The sequence below is a fragment of the Aethalodelphis obliquidens genome, unplaced genomic scaffold (assembly GCF_003676395.1).
Source record: "Aethalodelphis obliquidens isolate GAN/ISIS:26980383/991018 unplaced genomic scaffold, ASM367639v1 scaffold117, whole genome shotgun sequence".
Lineage (NCBI taxonomy): Eukaryota > Metazoa > Chordata > Mammalia > Artiodactyla > Delphinidae > Aethalodelphis > Aethalodelphis obliquidens.
The window spans coordinates 2,104,836-2,130,824 of record NW_020838061.1 but is presented as its reverse complement, the minus strand read 5'-3'; the positions used below and the strand labels follow the sequence as shown (position 1 = coordinate 2,130,824).

The 25,989-nt window shown below is 34.8% G+C and overlaps 1 protein-coding gene across 4 annotated transcripts; it reads right to left on the bottom strand.

The window, feature by feature from the left end:
* Window positions 1-195: 195 nt before the first annotated feature.
* Window positions 196-25,098, bottom strand: ZNF711 (ZFX family zinc finger ZNF711). Of its 4 annotated transcripts, XM_027097872.1 has the most exons (10): window positions 24,992-25,098; window positions 23,107-23,234; window positions 21,432-21,536; window positions 14,358-14,918; window positions 8,986-9,141; window positions 8,149-8,286; window positions 5,873-6,010; window positions 4,959-5,006; window positions 3,398-3,541; window positions 196-2,871 (listed from the first exon to the last, which is right to left on the bottom strand). In XM_027097872.1, exons 3-10 carry the CDS (start codon window positions 21,508-21,510, stop codon window positions 1,694-1,696), a joined length of 2,442 nt encoding a protein of 813 aa, XP_026953673.1. In that variant the 5' UTR covers window positions 21,511-21,536; window positions 23,107-23,234; window positions 24,992-25,098; the 3' UTR covers window positions 196-1,693. The 4 variants fall into 4 exon arrangements, with proteins under 4 accessions (XP_026953673.1, XP_026953675.1, XP_026953676.1 ...); XM_027097874.1 differs by lacking the exon at window positions 5,873-6,010; XM_027097875.1 differs by lacking the exon at window positions 5,873-6,010 and having other exon boundaries at window positions 8,263-8,286.
* Window positions 25,099-25,989: the final 891 nt, after the last annotated feature.

Here is a 25,989-nt window from a genome sequence, read left to right as displayed (position 1 = left end):
CAAAAACACAAAATTTTGAGGAATAATCATGCCATAGTCATCATAATTGTTTAAATTCCTAGCTCATGTTGTTAATGCACAAAATCCTACAAGACGCTAAACTGCAGACAAAATTGCCTAAGAGCAATTTTAAGTGAAGTCTTTTAATGAGGGACACTGCAACACAACTTTAAATAAACTCATAAAACCCTGAAGTGCAATAAATGCTTTTTATTGTATGCTCATTTCAATGAGTAACATTTAGAAATAATAATCCCACATAACAGTGACAATCTTATTTTACAGCGTGTACATCATTTACAATCACATGACACACAATTTTAGATTTCCAAATTTAATATTCTGAAGTTAAGAAAGATAAAAAATTTATTCTCAAGGAACTGATTCCTATCTGGTGCAAAAACAGAAAGGTGAACATTATTTAAAACACAAAGCCACAATATAGCATGAAGTAAAATTACATTTTAGTTATGTTTAACAGATGAGTGTAAACATGAAGCAACTAAAACTTAAAAATACACATCATATGCATTACATTTATGAACAGGATTTTCATTAAATTTCCCTAAACCTGCTTTTTATTTTAAGCGCCATGTTGATTTGCAGCATGCTAACATGAAGCATTGTTAAAGGGATGCATATTTTAAATTTATACACTGTAAACTGAATATCCACCTCCAAGTTCTATTGGCAGCATAGTGTTTTGTTAAATACCGCATAAATACTGCCTCATATTGAAAATTCATGTTAATAATATGGTATATAGATTTTAAAAATCAAAATTTTCAATAATGGCATAAAATTGCACCTTTAAACATTAGAGCAAGTAAGACTAGAACAATCATACTTGCTATGACTGTCCTAAAAAAACCTCTAAACATAATATTTAAGAAAACTGTGTTCTCTCAATGTAATCTTTAGATCATTAAGAAATATAGTGCTAACTTTGCAACATTACTGTTGCATCCATTTTAGAAAGCCACATTTGACTCAAATATACTTCTGTCATATATGCCACACTGAACAACAATCAACTTGAACATCAGAAAAAGGGGAACTTTAATCTTTAGACTTCAGTACAGAATGCTATATTTTAAACATCCTATCCTGTGTTAAAATCTTAGCAGCTCTGAAATTCTTTTAAATAGTATTGAATTAATCTAACCTGTTTTCCAGTGAAATTTCTTTTGATGAATACACAAAACTTTTGCCATTTCTGGAATTCAATTTCCAGGTACCATATAAAGGCTCAATGACTAAGTGACTAATGGATGACTGCATTTTATTTCCCCACTCCATTTCTAAAACGGTATAAAAGTGACGCTTGCGATAGCAAAGCATTGCTAAACTCCTCAATTAGATATGATCTTTTCAGAAACATCTGTCTCTAGTATGATCAGTCAAATAAAGTGGTTGTCTTTGCTCTTGCCCCCTGTAGCTGGATTATGCTTATAATACTATTAAATAGACAATAAGGTTTTCTGCAACCATTCTATGGTGCTCCTTAAATTCTTTAATTTCAAAGGGCTATGAGATCCCCTCTCAATTCAAATATCTTAAGATCTTTAGTAAAAAGAATGTAAATTTATGATTTAATATCAAGCTTTGTAACCAGGTGAAACAGTTCATGAAATTATCTTTCCATGTAGCATGTCGTATTTTCTAAATAGCTTCTTTCTTTATATTGATCTTATTACATAAGAGCCTCCTTGTGGTGCCTCATAATATGCTGATTTTTTTCTGATGGTCTTCGGAATCCCTTCTTGCAGAATTCACACCTGTGTGGATAGTCTTTTGTATGTATTGATATCACATGTCGTTTAAAGCCAGATGCATCTGTAGTGCTGTATTCACAATACTCACATTGGTAAATCTTCCTTCCAGTGTGAGTCTTCATATGCTTTTTGAGCTCATTTTGTTGTCTGAACCCTCTTTTGCACCTTTTACACTTCAGTGACTGATCCTTAGTATGAACTGAAAGGATATGACCACTAAGAATAAATGGATCTGATGTTTTAAAGTCACAGTGCCTACACTGATGAATCTTCCTACCCTTATGGATATCACTATGCTTTTTGAGCTCAGAAGGACGATGGAAACCTTTATCACAGACCTCACATTTGTGAGGAAAATCCTTAGTGTGGACAGATATGATGTGCCGCTTAAGGTCACTTGAGTTGGTGCTCTTATGGTCACAATGAGGACACTGGTGTGTCTTATGTCCTTGAAACAAATCCAGATGGCGTTGAAGTTCCCTCTCATCACCAAATGCTTGGGGACAATGCTCACATTTATATGGCAAATTGTTACCATGCTTAGACTTAATGTGAGTTTTCAAATTTGATTGATCTGCACACCTGAAGACACAATACTGACATTGATATGGCTTCTCACCAGTATGGGTTCTCATATGCTTCTTGAGTTCAGAAGGATGTCGAAAGCCCTTCCCACACTCAACACAAACATGAGGAAAATTCTTGCTGTGAACAGCCAGTAAATGTCGGTTTAACAGTCCTTGTTCTGCAGTTTCATAGTCGCAGTATTTGCACTTGTGCATCTTCGGCTCCTTGTCTCTTAATATAAGTTTATTTGAACTCAATGGACTTGCCTCTCTGTATCTTCGTGTGTATTCCGTAAATTCATGGGTTTTGTCAACTTTGTTTATAAGCTTATGGCTTTCTAAGTGGTTATGGAAACTCACTTTCTTGTTAGTTGTAAAGTCACAATCTGTACACTGATATTTTTTTCTCATCAAATGATCAGGATGATTCTTCATGTGTCTTTTCAAGAATCCCCTGGATTTAAACTTTTTCGTGCAAATATGGCAAGGGTATACTGTCAGGGGCTGTCCATCAGGACCTATTATAACAGCTAGATTAAAAACAACAACAACAACAACAAAACAAAACAGGGAAGTTGTGAAATTTGGCCAGACTGTTTTAAAGTTTTACCACAAAGGCGGCAAAATTAGCTGACATTCACAATGTGAGAACTGTACTAGTAGAATAAGATCCCGTAAGATAAAATGCACATTGAAAGCAATTTATAATAAAGTAGCTCACTAAAAAGTAATGAGCAGCACTCTACTATAGACTATTCACCTGCCAAAATGCTATATCACATGCACTTTGTAAACTAGAAATAGGCACCCTTTATTGTTAAATCAACCTGAAAATTCTCTTTAAAAACATCATTTGGGTAAAAAGCAAACAAGCACAGTTTTATTAAGTACCAGTAGAACATTTAAAAAACCCCAACTATTTAGATCAAACACAAGTAGGTACATGGGAGTAGGACTAACTACACTACAAACAACTGGCATATTCTTGGGTTACAAAAAATACTACTGCATTTCAAGTAATTATAATATTCATCGAGTAATGTATTAGTATTTTACCTGTTTGCCACTGCCTCATTTCTCCCCTTCTCCTCTTCTTAGCTTTTTGTTTAAGTACTTTATTTGTATTAATGCTATCACAAATTTGAAGGTATTGTGCTGCTGTACTACTTCTGTTTTCTAATGTTGAGTCCAAAGTATTTCCTGGAAAAAAAATTGATACACTATTAAACTACATATATTTATACTTTTTTGGTTTTAGTTAGAGGAATTAGAGAAGACATGGCATTCAGTTGCCATTGCAGTACTAAATTTCACAAAGTACACCCATCTTCTCCTTCTCTTTTATACTCTTACACACACATGTGTATATGCAAATACTTTAAATACGATACCATGTGGAAGTAACTTTAAAATATCCCAATTTATTCATCCTAAAGGAACAAACTGATAAGGTGAATGAAACATAAGAAACTGAATTTTATGATCCTAAACAAAATCTTGACATCAGATCAATTTCTCATTGATGAAGGCTGATGAAATTAAAGAGATTTAGCAAAGAAATTTACACATGTCAGTTATCCAGTACAATCATGGTAACTGTAATACATGACAAACAACAGATTTCTTGCATTTATGCTTTAGAATAGTTTACTTAATGTTAAAAGTATTAAGATTGATTTTTTTAAGTGTTAAGATAAAAGTGGCAGGCAATCTACTGCAATTTCAGTGGGATCAGTGTATATGGAATAAAGTACTTAATAAAATCTCAGTTCTCACAGTCTCTTGTGTTATGCAATTTAGTTTAAAAATGTAGCCCTAAGAAACTGTTTAGCTTAAATGCTGTGATATATATGCCTCTCATTAATTCCCCTGAAATCTACAGTTAGAGAGTCAAATACCTCCTAAAGATAGAAACAAAATAGACACTTTATCATTAGAAAAAGTCTCCTTGTGTAAGAAAATAAAAAGAACTATCAACCATGGAATAAATAACACTATATGAAGTGTATCAAAACTAAAAAAGAAAAATTTACGCTGACACATGAGCTTTATGTAACAGCTATATAAATCTACTGGTTGCCATAGAAATTAAAAAAATAGTTCCATCCCAAGGAAGACATTAACAAGTGGTTGATATCATGGGCAACTTTTACTTTCATGTCAGAGTAATTTCTATTTTATAATTTTTTCCATAGTAACTTTTTTATGGCCCATGTAGTAAGTGGCCTGATATTTGTATCTTGAGGTAAATCTATTTTTTTAATTTTAATTTTTTATTTTTTGGCCATGCCATGTGGCATATGGGATCTTAGTTCCCCAACCAGGGATCAAACCCGTGCCCCCCTGCAGTGGAAGGGCAGAGTCTTAACCACTGGACCACCAGGGAAATCACGAGGTAAATCTAAAATGAACTGCATTCACAGAATAACACACGCTATGTCTCTATATAAATTAATCAATTTCCCAAGGAGGTAAACTCTTCTAACTAACTAGATATGACCAGGCAAGTAAGAGTCTAACAAATGGGTCTGTACACACAAACTAATAACTCTGTATCTACCAAGCAGTACACAAAACCAGCTACTTAACTTACATCTCACATATAATGCACTCTCACCTGATGACTGACAATCTTCATACCTTCGAGAAACTCTTCTTTCATCTCCTTAAAAAAAAAAAGGCTAATTAAAAACTGATAGACTGAGTATAATGATTACTAGTAGATCACATCTTAATCTACAAAATCTTACTTTGATCACCGTTCCTTGGATTAAACTTTTTTGTTGTTGAGTTCTTCCACTCCCATAGATTAGATAATATCACACACTGAAAATAAGGGCTGCTGTCAGCATCCTTTGAACTACTAACATCTAGGACAACCTTACTTTTCAAATAAAACCTGGGTAGATATTTCTGCAGAATACCCTCAAAATTGAAGATGCTCAATAAATGACTGTTGAATGAATGAACCTTTGGAAAAACCAAGTAAAGATAAATTAATGCATTTGAACAACAAAATTTTTCAAAGTAAAGAGTATACCTGGACCATCTTGTAAATTAAGTAAGAATGAGATAAAATAGAAAGGGAAAAAATAACTTGATAAATTTACCTTTCATTACGTACTTCCTAGAAGAGCACACTTGGATTTCTGTTCCTTTTCAAAACCCCAATATCTTATTATTTGTGGTGTTAAAACATAAAATAAGTTTTTCCAAAAGGGGAAGGATCAATTTTCAAAGGATATTCCTATTTTAGAAAAATAAAACTTTTTATGGCACTCACTTATACATGTAGGATTTAAAATAAATCCTACTGAAAAACAAAATGCATTAAGCAAGGTTCATTGTAAATAACACAAGATATGTGGTACAAAAATTATGTAAGTAACTAGAGATGAATCAGTCCACAGCAAAACATTTTATAGTATTAGCCAACTCATGGGGGCATTAGCACAGCATATTTAATGACCTAAAGGCTGATCAAATAGATATGTTATGTACTTATCAGGTGAAAAAATGCCAGTGTCCTACCATATGTCGCAGCCCAGACAACAGGGACAATTGTTTTATTAACATCAGAGTCCTCAAGCTGAGTCTCAGGGAGAGAAGTTCCTTCCTCTTCCCCTACAATGACTTCCATGTAAACTTCATCTGCTATTTCAGCGCAACCTAAATTTTAGAAATAATTGCTTGTTTATAACCCCAAGTATTTAATAAATGGGTAAAAATTTCCAAACGATTATCTTTCAACTTTCAAGATTTCAATTTGGTTAATTTAAAAATTACATTAGGCACTTCGCAGGCTGGTGCCACTAGGAGACAGTAATTTATCAAAGTTCTTATCCTCCTCTTAAAACCTAGTCCTACGAAAATGACTTCTAGATTATATAAAATGTGCGCTTGAAATATATTGACTGATTTCACAGTCCATTGGGCATTAGGAATTTATAAGAAAAGCTGTATTCCATAATTCTGCCTGACAGTTCTTCAGAACTCAGAAAGCATTTCCCATAGAATCAGTACTAAAAAGCGGTCCATGCTATCCCACATGTAAATTAAATGCAGTACTGTACATGCAGTGAAAAATTGTCAAAAATATTAGTAATTGAAAAAGAATTAAAAATGAAAGTAAAACCATAATATATGGTTATAATATAAAATGCTGGTGGCTCAAGGCTATGTGGACACCCATTAAGAGGCAGGATTTTCAGAGACCCTACTGAAGACAAAAGCGTTAAGTGAGACATTTAAAAAAACATAGTATTAGTGTAAAAGAATTTAAACCTAGAAGGTCAGTAAGTATATTTTATGTGAAATAATCCATTTGGATTTGAAGTGTTAAGTAGAAAATTGGCTTGAATTTATGCTTTTCCTTTGATTCACATACTGGGATTTTCTACTAAATTTTTTTTTCTTTTTTTGGCCGCGCCGCGAGGTGCGGCATGCGGAACTTCCCCAACCAGGGCTCAAACCCATGCCCCCTGCAGTGGACGCATGGAGTCTTAACCACTGGACCACTAGGGAATTCCCTACTCACTACTGAAAAATGTGGAAAAAATGTGGGGAAAAAGTATCCCTTTTCTCCTAGGTTTCCCTTCTTTCAATTAACCAGAAGGAAACATTGGTCTAAGTTTTGCACATCCTTATGGAATTCTGGCATCAGCTAACCTAACCTTCAGTCTCCTGACCAATGAGCAAAACAGAAAAGAAATAATCTAGAGACCAAATAGAAATTAATTCTTTTTCTCTCTAACCAAATCCTCTAGACTCATTTGTTTTGACATTTTCAGCTGTGGTATATTATTCATGTTTGTTTGGGATTGGAATTCAGCTCCCTATGACTTCTAGGGGAGGAAATTTGAGGAGTGGGGATCATAGTGCAGTATAGGTAAAGCTAACTATTATCAAGGTAATGCACTGAAGTGGAGGCTCTTGCTCTTCTAGGGCAAAACAAAGTCGTTTTTGTCTCAGCATGGCAAGAAGACAGAAAAAGCCTTAAGGAAGGGCTGCATTCCTACACTGAGGTGAGGAGAAAGTAGGAAGAAAGTAAAACATCTTCATAAGGAAATGTGTACCATGGCAGGAAAGGAAATGTGAGGAGCTTTTTACTCCCTGTGGTACTCAGCCGCAAGAAACCTTAAACAGCAACTACTTGGAGACCATCAACGGCATAATAAGTAAAAATCCTGGTGGCTTGACTTGGAAGAATACTTACTCAGCTAATCTCTCAGTGGCAGAAGGAAAACAAACAGCTAGCCCTTCTACTGCTAAATTCAGAGAGAGTTCAACAGTGCTCACTGCCATGTACAAAGATTACTGACAGCAGAGTTAGGCAGACATGAGTTCAAATCCTATCTTCCTCATTTAATACTGGAATGGCCTTGGGCAACTGCTTAATTTCCCTGAGCACTTTCTCCTTCCATAAAACAGGGCTAATACCACCTACCTCAGAGATGAATTATGAGAATTAAATGAGATAATACATATGCAACATATTCAATAACACACACAAAGTAGATTCTCAGTAATTCCCTACATATTTGTGGGCTATCCTAAAGTCAGGAACCATATTTAGCTGATCTCTGTATCCCTAGTATCTCAGACACAGTATTTTACGTTTGCTCATTTGAACAATACATGCATGCACGGATTGTCAAAAGGACCCTTTTCCTTTAAATTAATTATAGAGAAGGGTCAGATTTATTTTATTGAACTTTGTTCCTATGTAGTGCTTGAATATGAGATTGTTTTTTTTTAAGAATGCATGATGACTACTGATAAGTCACTACAGTGCCTTTTTTCCTTACTGATATCGTCTTCTTCTTGAGAAGAATCTTTAACTGCCATGTAAACCATCTTCTCCCGCTGCATTCGGCTCTGGTCAAGCACTCCAGCTACAGAATGCCCATTGGTGTACTCACTCTCTGTGACAATTTCCGTTCCACCTTAAAAGTTAAAACATGTATCAAAATCAGTAAGTATCATGGAATAATTCCCTAAATTAATAAGAAGGATACATAAAAATATTTTCCTTTAGAAAAATATTCCCCCTCAAATATTCAAACATAAAGTTCTAAGTGTCAAGAGAATTTTCTTATAAATTGCACTTTAAATTTTCAGTCATCACTAAGAAATAACAACAAATGTTAACACTTACATTACACTTGTATATGCCAAGCACTATTTAAGTCTTTTACATGTATTTACCCATTTAATCCTCACAATAGCATTATAAGGTAGTTACTACCATTATGGCCATTTTATGGATGAGGAAACTGAGGCAGAAGAAGGTTAAGTAATTCACCAAAGACCACTCAGCTAAATGGAAGAACTAGGATTAAAATCCAAAGCACCCTGCCTCTAGCCTGCCCTTAAATACTCATAATTTCCTTCTCTAAACCAAATCCCCTCCACTCATATGTTTTGAAATTTCAACTGGAATCTTCTACTCAAGTTTAAAAATATCTAAGATGACTTGTTCTCTATCCGTGATTTATATTTATATATAATTTTTAAATATTCCATCCCCAAAGAAACCTTTTATAAGAGTTGCACTTTGAAGGCAATATTAGAACTTAGTCTCCAGAAAAGAGAAGTTCTAATTCCTAACCATTATAGCAATAAATTAAAATTATTATTTGTACCTATTTCAACGTCATCTTCAGCCTCAGCTTTAAATATATACACTTTTATTACTTCTGAACCAAATCCATCTTCTTTAACATCTTCTTGTGAACCATCACTGCTGATTTTTAATGGTGTGTTCCCCATATGCTCTAATTTTTCCCCAACATCATCCACTGTAAAATATAAACGGGAAACTGTTTCAGTCAAAAAGTACCATTGACATTTAGTCGGTGTTAAGTATTAGTGCAATGTGAAATAATGTGTTAACCACCTACCCACTATATTCAATTAATGACCTATTATGCAACCATTAAGAGTGGTATATTTCATGAAAAAATGTATACAAGACAGATATACTACATGATCGTAATTATATAAAAGACATAATCACAGATTTCAATTTATGTATATGAAATACTCTTAACCATACAGCTTTAATTAAAGTGGTTTGGGAAAAGATTAAATAATCTTCCATTACATTCAACATTTTAAGCTAAATCCTAACACCAAAATTAATAACAAAAATTACAACATAAAATATATAGTACTCATGAAATAAGCTGACATAAACAATTCCCAAATTAAATAGCAGTATATCTAAAACCAATTAACATATAAAATCTAGTATTTAAAAAAGAGAAAATAGAAAACACTTGAATTATTTTATAAAAAGGGCTTTTCAGAAATCATGAAAATAAAATCTTAGTAAATACTTTTAATTCTTGTTGAGTCAATGGAAGGCTACTTCAAATCAGAAATTTTGTATACTTCCAGGTTTACCATTGTATGATTTGCTTCAAATCATATATAAAATAAAGCAACAATAATTACTTACATTTTAAGTATACTTAAAAATTTGATTCTTTAAGAATAGCATTTAGTTTCAAGTGAATACTGTGCATAAACTATGCAATGAATACATTATATTCATAAAGTTTGCTCTTTGAACATAAATATTAAACAATATACTCCCCCAAAGATTATATGCCTACCATTTTTTATTTCAATGCTTGTCCTGTCCCCATAAAAACTGAAATGTAACCTAAACTGAAAATCTGCTCCTCCCTACTATATGTATCATAGTATCATATATGAAACAAAATCATGAAGACTTGACTATATCTAAACAATTCCAGAGCTACTGAAAACAGAATAAAGTGACATTAAAAAGTTTTTAACTCAGTACTCTTAAAATATGAATTTCAGTAAGATCTAAATGGGTCAAAGTCTAGATTTTCTCTACCTCAGTTTCAAATTTGATACATGCAAATTCAAAAATATTCCTTTGGCCTTTCAAAATGGTGAAAACACCAGAATTTCAGAAATTCTTCTTACAATGTAAAACTACTTTAACTTTGTGGTTAAATATAAATGATTCCACATTATTTAAGAGTTCAAATAGTTTATTGTCTATGAAAGAGAGTACCTAAATGATCAAAATAAACAGAAAAAAATATTTTCATTCCATCATAAACCTAATTCTGTTAGTACTTTTTTGGCAAATATTTTTTTCACAATGGGACAGATTAAAATGAAAGAAAAAAGGATGAGGAAGAATCTGATATTACTGGTTTTTAACAGCCTATCTTTTAAAATACGTTGAATAAAACAATGAGATCATTAAAAAAATTAAGAGGCAAGTTAAGTCTTCAGAAAAAAAGTACTATCTCATTCTTGGAAATAAAGACATAGGATATAAAACACTCAAAAAGTGTCCAAAATATGAATTTCTTAGGTTGGACTAACAGTAAATTAATGAAAAAAATACTCTCATCTGATAAATACTACTTTATTACACTTCAATGGTTAAAAGTAATCAGAGTTCCTCCTGGGATAAACTGAATTAAAACTGTAATTCACAAAACTAAAGCTCATGAAATGAAATAGACATTTGTTTGGTCATTTCTCAAAAGTTTTGTACCATAATTTTTGCTTTAAGTATTGAAATTACTGGTGCTATTCTGATTCCATTTACACCTTTCCTCGAGGTCCACAGTTTAATGCATCCATTATTTTCTACTTAATTAGATTCCTCAGAATGAACAATTTTGAAATGTATTGAGTAATTAAACTTGTTCTGTATTTTAAGTTCATAGAAGATGATAAAGTTATTAAATATGTTAGTGTACAGTTTTAAGAGATAAACCATCAACTTCACCAAGATTTATTCTATACCCTTTGTTATAGAAAGTACAAAGTTAACAAAGATTTAACAGGCAATCAACAGATTTTAGAAATAGATCCTCAAAGACTCTTCTTTACAGATAATACTCAAAATACCCAAAATTCAAGCTTAACCTTTTTGTTATAAGGCTTACAACATTCAAGTCCCACGGTGTTGTTTCCCAACCCACATGACATCCCAGCCAGTGATAAGTGGGTAATAGTATATAAAACGCAGAATTCTACTGGTGCTAAATATAACATTAAAACAGTAAGGTACGGGGGTGGGATGAATTGGGAGATTGGGATTGACATATATACACTACTGTGTATAAAATAGATAACTAATGAGAACCTACTGTATAGCACAGGGAACTCTACTCAGTGCTCTGTGGTGATCTAAATGGGAAGGAAATCTAAAAAAGAGGGGATATAGGTATACGTATAACTGATTCACTCTACTGTACAGCAGAAACTAACACAACATTGTAAAGCAACTATACTCCAATAAAAATTTAAAAAAAAAAACAGTAAGGTGCATTATTTGCCAACCCTACAAAGTTTGCTATCGTTCAATATTCTTCTATAGCCCATTGGTACAATTTGATTAAAATTTCATTTTAGCAAAATGTACAGTATAATATTTCTTTTAAACACTAAGTAGGCTTTTTACTGTACCCCTTTCATGTTACATCTACCAAAATTATATGGTGAATATGACATCAGTATAGACTACAGCTGACCCTTGAACAATGCAGGGCTTAGGGGCACTGACTCTCCACATAGTCGAAAATCCATGTATACCTTTACAGTTGCCCCTCCGTATCCATAGTTCCGCATCTGCAGACTCAATTAACCTCAGATTATGTGACACTGCAGTATATATTTATTGAAAAATATCTTTGTATTAGTGGACCCACACAGTTCAAACCTGTGTTGTTCAAGGGTCAACTCTGTATTGATGTACCACAGGGATGGGGTGAGGCAATGTGTAATGGATCCGTATTATGCAATGATGAAACAAACAAAAATTAGTAATATTTAAATTACAAAGGTATTCCATTCCCAGCTGTATATATCCAAGACATCTGAAAACCTATGTGCACAAAAACTTGTACATGAATGTTCAGAGCAGCATTATTCATAACAGCCAAAAAGTGGAAACAACCTAAATGTCCATCGACTGATGAACTGATAAATAAACTGTATATCCATATAATGAAATATTACTCATTAATAAAAAGGAATGAAGGACTGATGCATGCTACAACATGGATGATCCTTGAAAGCATTATACTAAGAGAAAGAAGCCAGACACAAAAGGCCATATATTATATGATTCCATTTACATGAAATGTTGAGAACCGGCAAATTAGAGAGAAAGAATTTGGATTAGTGGTTGCCTGAGGGGTGAATGGAGTGGCAGGGGTGATTGCTCAAGGGTATGGGGGTTTCTTTTGGGGGGAAGAAAAATTCTAGAATTGATTATGGTGATGGTGATACAATTCTGTGAATATATGAAAAACCACTGAATTGCACACCTTTAATGAATGAATTGTATGGCATGTGAATTATATCTCAATAAAGCTATTATACTAAAAAAAAAATACAAAGGTATTAACTTTTCTCTTTTACCCCTGAAATTGGTGAGGTTTCATGACCGCTCCCATAATGACCCTACCAATATGTTTTGCTTTATACAAAATTATTTTCCTGGAAGAAATAAAAACTGATTTTATAGGTAAAAAAAAATAATTTGAATGCATTATATTGGTTCATTATTTAAAGGAACCTCCCTTCTCCGGTGAAGCTTTTCATAAAGCAAATCATCACCCAGAAATGTTTTGAGAGTGTTAGGTATTTTTAAAGAAAAGCACACCTGGGATAACTTTAGACAGATACAGTTATCCTATATTAATTTCCAAGTTACTTAGCACAAGTGGAAGAGCCTAACCAACTGCTAAGATAAAGAAATTGTGACATTTGGTCTGAAAGTGGAAAAATCTCAGATGCACCTCAGAGACTGAGAGAAGACAAACTCAGCTGCTGATAAGATTTCCTTACAGGAATAGTTAGGGATTTAGGAATAAGATAACAGTCTGTTTTAAGTCTTCAATTTTATCCCTTGAGTAGTTTGAAGATATCTTGGGAAAGAAACAGAGGACTTTTAAAATTACCATTGAGACATTTCAAGGCAATTTATTCTCTAACTCCTGAAAGATTCAATGGTCAACAGAAACCAAGAGGTAAAAAAATGAATTAAAGATTAAGTGATGAAGAAAAAAAGGGAAAAACTAAATAAAATAAAATAAATGAAAATGGTTAAAAAGAGTAACTAGTCTCAATTTGAATATTCTAACCATTATAAAAAGTTAGGGATCTGGGTGGCAAGAGAATGAATGATATAAAAAATATTTAATTTTTGTATATTCTATTTTCTAAAATAAAAAATTATTTAAGTTTTAAAGGGATTTTTTAAATAAAGGAATGCCTTCAAATTTTATAAAGAATAGACCCACTTCTTCCTCAAGCTCCATCAATAACTTATCGTGAGATTTTTATTATTGTTGCTGTTCAGGCAAACTTACCACTTAAAATGAGAATAAGATATTTCTATCTTCCTCATTCAGATAGAATGTCTTAAGGACATCGTAAAGCAGTCTGAAATAAATATGTTTAAAGTATTTTTGCATGGACTATAAAGACACATATATAGACAACAGAAAACAAACACAGGCAGAACTGTAGAACACAATCTGAGTTGATTATTTACTTTTCAAGTATTTAATTCAAAAAACTAATCACACATTTCTTAACATACTATGCTTAAACTCCTAAGCAAAACTGAACTGACATCTCCAGTACCTGTCATATTAAAAAGAAAGCAGTGGTTGCATGAAATAAACTTCCCATTTTGAAATATATATATTTACCATTAAAATATTGCGTCACTTAATGTTCTTTTTGAACCTTCCAAATCTGTATTTTTGTTCTAAGATATTAATAAATTGCATTATTTTACTCCATTGTGGGTATAAATTTTCATAAATTAAAAACATGAACAAATTCAAAAAAGCATCTCAACAACACAGCTTTGAAAAAAATTATTTTTCAAAAAGATCACCCCCATGACTTTTATTGAATAGATCCCCATCTTAGAAAACCTGTCGGTGTTATACATAAATCAGTTTCTACCAAGTAATTATGGACTTTAAGTTTCACTTACAAGATATCATTAAGTAGTCTTCAGAAGTGCTCTTGACATCATCATCATCATCATCATCATCATCATCATCATCTTCAGTTTTAATAGTAACTGTAGAACCAGGAACACCGCCAGCTGCTTGAATCACAGTTTCTGTATCTGAATTAGTTACAAGAACCTCCTCTGATACCATTGTGGGAGAGTCAACTCCTGAGACACAATCTTGGACCACATGTTCTAAGTGTCCATCAGGACCAGTAACAAGGTCAGCCACAAAAACCTGCTCAGGTACTCTAACAGTTTCTGTAATTAGCTCAGACGTCAAGATGTGATCACCGTCATCTTCCTCTAAATCTTCTTCAATAGCAACATCAGCCTCAAGTACGGCTTCAGGAACAATTACACCTTCTGTTACTACATCAGTCTCGGTGATGATATCAGGCCCATGGACAACTTCAGCTGCGAGGCCATGATCAAGAGTTATCCCATCGTCTGTGACAACATCAGAAACTAATACAGCCTCAGGAACTGAAACAACAATATGGTCTCCATCGATATGCGCAGTACCAGCCATTCCAGCCACTACAATACAAACAATTATCCAAAAAAAGTAAAGTTATTTTATTAATTAAAAGTACTGTATGTATATATCAGATGACATAAAATAGTTTTTAAATATGAAACAGTCCTGGGCAAACTATCATTTTAAAGAACCACTGACAATTTAACTGTAATAAAAATCATCACCAACCAGGAACTGGGGTGGAGATGGGTGAAAACAATATTAGTAAAATCTAAATTAAGACCTTAAAAATAATGTACTTTATTTTCAAGTAAAAAAAAAAGCTACAATGAGATATCACTACACACCAATTAGAATAACTAAAATAAAAAACAATAACACCACAGGTTGGTGAGGATGCAGAGAAACTGGATCTCTCATACGTGATGGCAGCAGCCACTCTGGAAAATAATTTGCCCAGTTTCTTATAAAAACATGTGCTTACCAATACAACCTAACAACTGTACTCTGTGGCATTTCTCCCACAGATATTAAAATATGTTTACACAAAAAGCTATACATAAATATCCATAACAGTGCATAGTAGCTATTATTTCTAGTAGCAAAAAACAAAAATACAACAACTCAAATGTCCTTTAGCAGGTAAATGGTTGGTTAAGCCAACTCTGGCACATCCTTACTATGCAATACTACTCAGCAATAAAGAAAGGGACAAAACTATTGATACATTCAACAACCTGAATCAACTGCTAGAAAATTATGCTGCATGAAAAAAGTCAATTACCAAAGGTTACTGTACTGTATAATGTATAAATGGAATCATCTATATAACATTCTCAAAATTCTAAAACTATAGAGATGGAGAACAGATTAGCAGTTGCCAAGGGTTGGGGTGTGTGTGACTATTTTGGCATAGCATATATATGGAGATGGAGCCATTCTGTATCTTCATTGTGGTGGTGTCTACACAAATCTATATATGAAATAAAACTGCATAGAACTATATACACTCTCACACACACAAATGGCGAAAACTGAATGAGATCTGTAGTCCCATTAACAATAATGTACCAATGTTAATTTCCTGCTTTTGATACTGTACTACAGTTATTATAAAGATGTCACCATTGGAGGAAGATGAGTAAAGGGTATACAGGACCCTATATACTATTTTTTCTACTTCCTGTGAGTTTAACATTTCAAAAAATTAAAATTAAAATAAAAAGGGCACACAAACATAAAAGGTTGCTAATATGTTAAATTGAGTTAATAAAATATGACAAGCTTAATACATTAGAAATACATATTATAAACATAAAAGTCCCTGAACTTCTTTATTGTACAAGAATTACTATATTCAAAAATGGAAAGCATCCTTTAACATCTGATTTGAGGAGAAAAAGAACCAACTCATTTTAGGCAAAGATTTGGTTTATTTAAAAAACATACATACAAACTCTAAATTGCATTAAATTCTAAATTAGTAAATCTGCAGGAATAAAGTTTTAAATAACGTTTTTCTTGAGCAGCACGGTAAACACCAACTCCTACCCTCCTTGTAAATACTGTAAGAGTGTAAAATTCCTTCATAAGTAATTCTGTTACATTCTCCCTGAGGTGGTATAGTAAACAAATTAACAGAGTTTGTGGACCAGGTTACAACAAAATTACCTACATGAAATAATCCAGCACAAAGCCTTTTCTTCATAATGATCACTTTCTATACAGTAATACCTGAAAGAGTACCATTTGTTATACACTGTTCACTATTATTAACCAATTCATTATGGAAGTTTGTCAGCAAGTTAGGATGGAGACCAGTAAACACTACTAATACCCTAACACATCAAAAAATAAGGTGAGAAGGGAAAAGCTGCCTTTCAGGATTATATTCCTTTCAACCCTTCTGTAGCCTTCTCACTATTCTCAAACTCTCACCTAAACCACCATATTACCCAAAAGGACACAGCCTCAACCTTGAAAATCTGGTAGACAAAGGGAGTACGTACAGAACAAGTACTTTCTATTCACTTGTTACTCCACTGGCCATTTTTGGAGACAGGGAGAAGGTGAGGGTTCAAATTTAGTATTCAACCAGACTGGAAATATGGTTTTTACCAGGGAAAAGTTAAATGTTAACCCTATAAAATTCACAGGATTGCAATTCTATGTATATGAACAATGAAATTAGTATTTTATAAAATCTTTTCATAAGTTAGACTTAAAATATGGGAAATCTCATTTATTTTAGAACATTGCTGGAGAGTAGTTTGGTTTCTGAGAATAGACACTAGGGAAGGATGGAAGGATAGAATAATGCTAGTGCTGGCTTGGGTTCAGATTAATCTGTTTGGGAGGGTTCTAAGAAGAAGGAATAAGTGTTTTTTAGTTTACCTAGTCTTTAACTCTAGCAGGAAATTACAGGTCAAAATAAATCAGATCTAAACCAAAAAAAATCCAAACATCCTTGTTTGCCCTGAACTAAATAATTTAAGGATCTTAGACCAAGAATTAATGGGTTCCTCACAGGGTATTGGCACATTACTCAGACCAAGATCCAAGATGTCTTTTATTAAATTTTGCACTTTCCTCTTATCAACTCATCTGTTAGATTTCACTGACTTTCTAAACAAAGTCACTTATTTTAGCTATACTCTAGCTATATTTATTGAGTACTATGCACCAAGCAACCTAATACTTTTACATATATTATCTCATTTAAGCCTCAGAACTCTGTAATAAGGTGAGTGTTATTATCCCCATTTTAAATATGAACAAACTATGGTTTAGAGAGATTAAATAACCTTGCCCAGACAGGAATAAAGACGCAGACCTACTAGAGAATGGACTTGAGGATACGGGGAGGGGGAAGGGTAAGCTGGGACAAAGTGAGAGAGTGGCATGGAAATACATACACTATCAAATGTAAAATAGATAGCTGTGGGAAGCAGCCGCATAGCACAGACAGGGAGATCAGCTCCGTGCTTTGTGACCACCTAGAGGGGTGGGATAGGGAGGGTGGGAGTGAGGGAGACGCAAGAGGGAAGAGATATGGAGGTATGTGTATATGTATAACTGATTCACTTTGTTATAAAGCAGAAACTAACACACCATTGTAAAGCAATTATACTCCAATAAAGATGTTAATAAATAAATAAATGAATAAATAAATAAATAAATAAATAACCTTGCCCAAGGTTCAAGCTGGGAACTGAACTCATTGTTTTACTCCAGACTGGCTTTTTTTTTAAACTTGCCTAAATGAGGAGAATAGAATTTACTTATTCTAGAGACTATTTTTTAAGGAATTTATAGGGCTAATCAAGTGAGTAACTACTAAAGGAAGAGTTTGAAAGAGAAAGAATAAGAAGACCTACCATAGAGTCACTCGTTTAAAATTTAAGGCATTTAATAAGCAACATTAAAGGGCATTAAAATTTATCTCACTAGGTAGCAAATTATAAATGATATGAAGAACTTTTAAAAAGTGTGAAATCAATTAGATAACCAGATAACAGTAAGAAACAAGTCATTATTTCAAGCATTTCCTTTTTTACTAAAGTTATTTAATTTAAATGTGAATACCTGGAATTTCACCAGGACAGCATAAAATTTGGTATTTGTTGGGTCCATCTTGGGCCACCATCTAAGGTTTTCTGCTACTTAAGTCCCAAAGCAATATGGACTCTTTTCAGCAATAAAAACTTAAACAACAATTAAATTCAATGGCACAGATTCCAAGGGCAACTATTACACTGAGACACGCACAAGTTATTACATAAATCATACTACTGTAAAATTTAAACTCTAAAGTATCCTTCAAAAGAAACTGGTCCAATAAACTTCTCAATTAAATTAATAGTTCAGATTCTTTTTCTTTTTTTTACATCTTTATTGGAGTATAATTGCTTTACAATGGTGTGTTAGTTTCTGCTTTATAACAAAGTGAATCAGTTATACATATACATATGTTCCCATATCTCTTCCCTCTTGCGTCTCCCTCCCTCCCACTCTCCCTATCCCACCCCTCTAGGTGGTCACAAAGCACCAAGATGATCTCCCTGTGCTATGTGGCTGCTTCCCACTAGCTATCTATTTTACGTTTGGTAGTGTATATATGTCCATGCCACTCTCTCACTTTGTCACAGCTTACCCTTCCCCCTCCCCATATCCTCAAATCCATTCTCTAGTAGGTCTGTGTCTTTATTCCCATCTTACCCCTAGGTTCTTCATGACATTTTTTTTTCTTAGATTCCACATATATGTGTTAGCATACGGTATTTGTCTTTCTCTTTCTGACTTACTTCACTCTGTATGATAGACTCTAGGTCCATCCACCTCACTACAAATAACTCAATTTCGTTTCTTTTTATGGCTGAGTAATATTCCATTGTATATATGTGCCACATCTTCTTTATCCATTCATCTGTTGATGGACACTTAGGTTGTTTCCATCTCCTGGCTATTGTAAATAGAGCTGCAATGAACATTTTGGTACATGACTCTCTTTGAACTATGGTTTTCTCAGGGTATATGCCCAACAGTGGGATTGCTGGGTCATATAGTAGTTCTATTTGTAGTTTTTTAAGGAACCTCCATACCGTTCTCCATAGTGGCTGTACTAATTCACATTCCCACCAGCAGTGCAAGAGTGTTCCCTTTTCTCCACACCCTCTCCGGCATTTATTGTTTCTAGATTCTTAATATAGTAGCCATTTCATATTAACCAAAAACCTTACAGAATTTAGAGATCCTGAGCCACACAATGTGTTTACTTGGCTAGGTCTACCTATGTATGCTGAACTCTTATGTTTCACAAGTATAATTAATTTATGGCATTGCAGATATCTAAGTTTTGATGTTAGCAAAAATTTAAAGAGAATGTATCTAATTTCTAATCAATTTTTAGAATTTGGAAAGCTTAGTATTAGATAAATAAGGGATTAATTAAACCTCAAGACATTGAGGAGGAACAGTGGAAAGAAAGGTAAGAGGAACACCAAGCAAATATTCACCAGCACCAATCAGACATTTTTTTCACTCTTTGAAATGAATCAAGTTTTACTTGCCAATGGGCAACTTCTTCAGGAGTGAGGGTGGTTCTGGCACTTTACCAGATACTACAGGGTAGGTAATATTTTGTATTAAATGGAGAAAATACTGCCTTTCTTCCATTTAAAAATATCTTACTTTTAAAAGGTAAAAAATTAAAGTTGAAATTTCAACCAAAACTTAATTTATCACACTGAATTTCAAGTGTTCCAGAATTTGAAAAACTATCTCTAGTGAAGAATTCACAAAATTATTTGTGAAATCTCTTATGCTTCAGCCTTTTGTCCTTCTTCTAGAGTTTATTCCTATACTTTTTTTTCACATAAAATCACTTCTAAGTCATCAATAATCAACACAACTCACTTCTGACTCTTTCAGCAGAATAAATCCATAATTCCTTTCTATTTCATGAACTACACAGTCATCTCGATTCCCACCATATTAAATCTTAATCTACGCATTGCACCTTTACCATCAGACAGAAAGGTCAAGGAATCAGAGAACTGGGGAGGACATTAAATGTTTTCTAGTCCAACCCCTTCATAAAAGTGAAATATGTAATTTGCCCATTTACACAGATAATTTAATAGGCCTGCCAAGACTAGAATCTAGTTCTTCTGGCTCTCATTACTGTGGGCTTTACAACAGAGGACAAAATAACATATTCAACCATATTATCTGAAAACAGTAGGAGCATTTTCTTAATTCAGTAAAGTATCACTTGTTGTAATCCCCCATTCCTAATTTCATCTTTAACAATTCCACAGTATCTCATGTTTCTGTTTACTTTTGGTCCCAATTTACCATTTATCTTTTTTACTCTCATTCTGATCTTTTCTTTAATTCTTACCACTCTATGCCCACCTCTTACACTTCAGATACCTCTCTCTTCTATCATTCAGACTGAACCTGTCCAAATTCAGTTTCTTTGTTGACTGTCAAGCGAGTCTTATCATCTTCATCAAAATGACTACTGTTAAGAGGCTACTGAAAAACTTGGCCACAAAAGTAGGGAATTTTTTTTTAAAAAAAATAAAAAGGTAATGCTATTAGTAACAACTTTCTGAGGATATGGCATCAGAATATAATTAATCACTTAATGCAAGATATTCCTCTATCACTATATAAGCATCTAACTAACTTCTTTGAAATGACTGAAGTACTTCCTTTTTCAGCTTTATTAACAATGCAACTTAAAATGTATTTTATATTTTAATATTTCCTACACATGAGAACTGATGCAGGTATTTATGCAAACTGAGTTTTTCATTTCCAATGACATATTACCACTATATTCCAAGTTTCCTTACCTCAACCTTCCCACAAAATTATAAGAATGATTTTATCTAGACTACTGACAAATCGCCTTACTTTAAGAAAATAAGCCCTACAAATGTATTTTCCTGGCAAAAGAACAATTTTTCATTGTAATTTCTCCCCTTCCCCAATACAGTTTTGATATTTAGTATGTTCTGACTTTTAAAAAAGAAAGAAAAAATATAACAAAGAAAATGCTTTACCAAAATCCTGCATAATCATGGTATGTGCCATTCTAGAGTCTGATGTGTGCAATCCAAGACTTCCACCACCTGAATCCATACTTAGCAAAGTTCATTCACAAATCTCTGTAAAAGAAACGGTTTTAAAAATAGTTTAAATACATTTAGGCCAAAGTCAGTTGCTTTGAGAAAATGATGCAATTGAAAATGTGCCTCTCAACCAGGTGTGCAAATCTTATTACAAAGGAAAACAAAACAAGCAAAAACCTTGATTAGATGCTTTACGTGACAACCATAAATAAAAGAAGGGTCAAATGGAAGTAAACCAAAGATAATGGAGAATAAGCACAGTAAGGGTGATGAGCCATAGGGAAGTGAAAGAAGCAAGCAAAAGAACAAAACTGTAGCACTGAGGTTCCACTTAAAATGTTATTAAATAAGAAGAAAAAAGAGAACAAGATGACAACAGGCAATAGTTGGGATATTTATACATTACTAGAGGACTCAGGTGTCTAGTATTAGTGAATTTCATCCAGTGGCTCTCATCCATTTCTTCCAGACCCAGCTCAGCTCTGCAGCGTAGTTCTGCAGATAAACGTGTGTTTCACCTCTGGCTCCCGGGGTTCTACTTATAATGTAAAATGTTCTATCCCAGTTTCCCTGGAGTTCTTTGAGCCAGTAAGGACGTCTGGCCTTATTCTACTACATTCTCTTGTCTCACAGTTTTGAGGACTCATGAAACATGACTGCTTCCTAAATATAGTGGAGATAAGATCAATCACATACAAACATTTAGTAAATTGGTTCTTTCAGAATATCTTTTACTTGTAATTGTATGACTAATTTTTTTCATTAATGATTAATAAAGTCACACTAGCCTCATGCTAGTTTTGAAAGCAAGGGCTCAACCTATTTCATTTCAAATGACTTATCCTATATTTAAGATCACCAGATCGTATGGAACCTAAAGTCAGGTTCTGTAACTCAACGTATTTCTTACAACTACATGTATACTTTGCTTTCAAACATAAGATTCTAAGTAAATCAACCAAAAAGTCTGTCAATTTTATAAAACATTTCCTCATTTTTAGTTAGGAATGTTTAATAAATTGGGCTATACCACACAAAAGATGAGGTTGCATCATTAAGTTTTAGAAACTTTTAGAAAGCTGCCATGTAAGACAACTTAATCTATCCTTAAGTACCAGAGATCACTAAGATTTTTTCCCTTGTCTCAAAATTTGATAGGTGTAAAAGAGGCAAGAAAGTCTCACAGAGTAATCTTTATTAACATTTGAGTCATGTATATCAAAATCCTACAGCAGTAGGTTATTTATCTGTATATTAAAATGATTCTAACAAAATTACTTCATGTGTGAGCAAAATTACAAATTTTTAGAAACTCTTAGCTATATTTCTCTATATTTTTTCAAATACCACATTATTTTCTGCCTTCAAAATGAAGTCAAGAGGGGCCAAGAGAGTTCACAATAAACTACCTGGGGCTTCAGAGAGATAAATTAAAATGCCATAAGGACTTATTTTTAACATTTAAAACAGTATACTATTCCAAATTTAATTAGAGTAATTGCTTTATCACATAACTAATAGAACAATTATAGATGTCTTTAAAATGTTTTAACACTTAATTTTGTTTAATTATTAAAGATAAAACATTAAGTAATTTGTTAATCACCTTAATATGAGTATCCTGAAGAAACTGTTGATTTTCTTACATATTGTAAAATAAAATCTGCAGCACTTTCTTTTTGTTATTTTTCCTTCTGAACTACATTACTTTCTTTGGAAAAACGTTCTTTTTACCTATTGTAAAAATACATTCACAATTAGATATTTTAAAACATTTTAAACCAAATCTCTTACACAACTTAAGAATTTTTCTTTACACTTTAATGTTCAGGGTGAGATTAGGAAGGGTTCATATGCTCAAAACTGCTAATCCAAAAAGCAACCGAAGGGATTGCAACAGAAACAACTACCTAAAACGACATAAGCAACGTTATTTCACTTAGAATTCGACCACCTGGTTAAACCAAAATCTTCCCTAAAGCATATTTTAATAATCACTAGCAATACCTTATTTTGGAAAGTAAAAGAGAACCAACCAAGGGCAAGCGTTACCCTTGCCAAATTCATAGAGAAAAATCTGCACTAGTGCTCAATGAAGTGTAAAAATTTTAACACACAGTGCAACTATTACGGGAAGTATCACACTGCAAGAATACCAAATAAATAAATTGGAGCACCTTTTTCCCATATAGGAAGTTTCAATAAGATCAATAATGAATGAGGTATGAGAACAGCAGTGTGTTAAGGATTCAACAGCCAATAGATAGCTAGGCTTCTCAGTCTTCTCAAGAGTGTATCTCCCATCCTTATTGAATGGAGGTACCCACCAAGCACTCTTCAAGTAAACATCTTTCCATAAATATGTGGGGAGCAGAAATCACAAAACAAAAATCAAAACAAGACAACCCCACCCCCACATTTTACTCTCATTTGTCTCCTCGTCTCCTCTAAACATAGTTCACTCAGGACCTAGCTTCTCAATAATGTAAATAGGGTGAAGGACAGGAGAGAAATCCTAAGGCGGCAGAGCAAGAGAATGTGAAAGTAGTATTAGCAGAGATAGGAGACAAAGGAGCCCTGGCAAGTAGCAGTATTGCAGCTTTGGACGCAGCCCTCTTCCCGCAGAAGTCTCCCTTTCTCATGATCATGCCAAGTTTCAATCATTTTGAGCAGAATGCACACATGTGCCCTCCCATATATTACCCATCTGCCTGGATCTTCAACCAAACAAGAGAACCTTCGCAGTGGAAAGTCAAGAGAGCGAAGAAACAAGAATACCCTTACCCCTCCTCCCGCACTTGGTGCAGCGGTCGCCACCGCTGCTACCCACGCCGTGCTGCCCAACCCCTCATCCTCCTCCTGCTACCTCTGCCCCGCTACACGGGAGACGGCGGCTGGGAACCAAAATGGTGGTGTTTTAACGGAGGCGACAGTTGCCGCACACGGCCCCCCACCCCCACCCCAGGCTCTGACGGCTCCCTAGCCCCTAAAATGCCCGATTCGGTGCCACCTTCTCGCAAACGCCGCCATCCCTCGCGCGTTCCAAGGTTACCATTCGCGGCAGGCGGGGGGCGGGGGCGAGGTAGGGGCAGTGCAACCGAGAGGAATATTGCGGGGCTGGGGTCGCCGAGAGAAAATGCCAGGGGGCCGCCGCATTCTTCACTTCACTGTTTTGTTTTCCGCCATTTTCCCGTCACCCTAAACCACCGACGGCCTCCACGACGGCTCTCGCCCCCGGGGGCTCTGGCCTTGGGGAAGAACGGATCGGCTGAGGGGGAAGTAATTCTCTCAATTCCTCCAGCCACCCGCTGCTGCTGAGGAGAAACACTGTCTGCCCGAGGGGGAGGGAACGCTTAGGGACTAGACGCCACTTCCATTGTTCCCTTCGTCCTACACTACACGCTGGGTGGGAGCCTCTCCTCAACTCACGCTAACGACACTGAGCGCAGCGGACCCGAGTCCCTCTACTTTCTCCTCAGGAGTCTCCTTACCTGCAGCCGCTACCGCCAGTTGGCTTCTGACCGCGCTCCGGATTTCTGCGGGGGGCGGCAGCTGTGGATCCGTAAGCTCCTCACATTCGGGTTTCCGAGGTTCCGCAGCTCGAGCCAATCACAAGCTACTCTGCGTCTGGGAGGCGCGCCGCCTAGTCCTCCTTTATATAGCGGCTGACTTGCTGAGGTTGCATTACGTCACGCTCCCCTTGCTGCAGGGTAGGGGGCCGAGGGAGGAGCGCGCACGCGCGCGCGGTCGATCCAGAAGCCCGCGCTGGGTTTCTGCCCAGAGACCCTGCGGACTTGCAAGCCGGGGCTGTGCCACCGGCCGAGACCCAGTGCGCAAGCCTCGATGTTGGCGCGACCCTGAGGAGTTTCCGTGGGAAGATTTTCTATTTTCCAGGTTTCTCAAAGGAGAGGAAGAGGGGGAGGGGGAGAATTAATATCTGAATGGCCACTCACTGAACCTCTCATAGATGTTGGATACCGTTAAGAAAAAATCGGCCCTACCCTCGAGGATTTGACCAATTAGGCTGACCAGAGTGATAAGAGGTTTACCTCCCCAAATGAAACCCTTGTGTGTTTTGCAGTTTCCCTCCTTCATTTCTTTTATATTTCGTAATGGTAGACAATTCGATGAAGAAAGTAAAGTGAAGAAAAGCATAGAAGGGAAAGGTGGACAAAGGACCTAAATGAAGTGAATATTAAATATCTTGAATGTGTCACTTTCAGCTTGTGTCTGAACAAAATGGGAGAACAGTGAGAAATTCAGTGGTGAAAGGTGGGGAAAAGAGTGATGCGATGTGACTAAAAGGTTGCATTTGCAAAGGGCCTTATGTTCTGGAAATTTAGCTTTAGTACTATGAGCATTTGGAATGAATAGCAGAGTTTAAGGAGGGAAAGGGTATGATCGTTAAAAAAAAGAAAAAGAAAAAGTAACATTACCTTTGCCTAAATAATTTGAATATTTTACAAATAAAACGTTATTTTTCTCCATC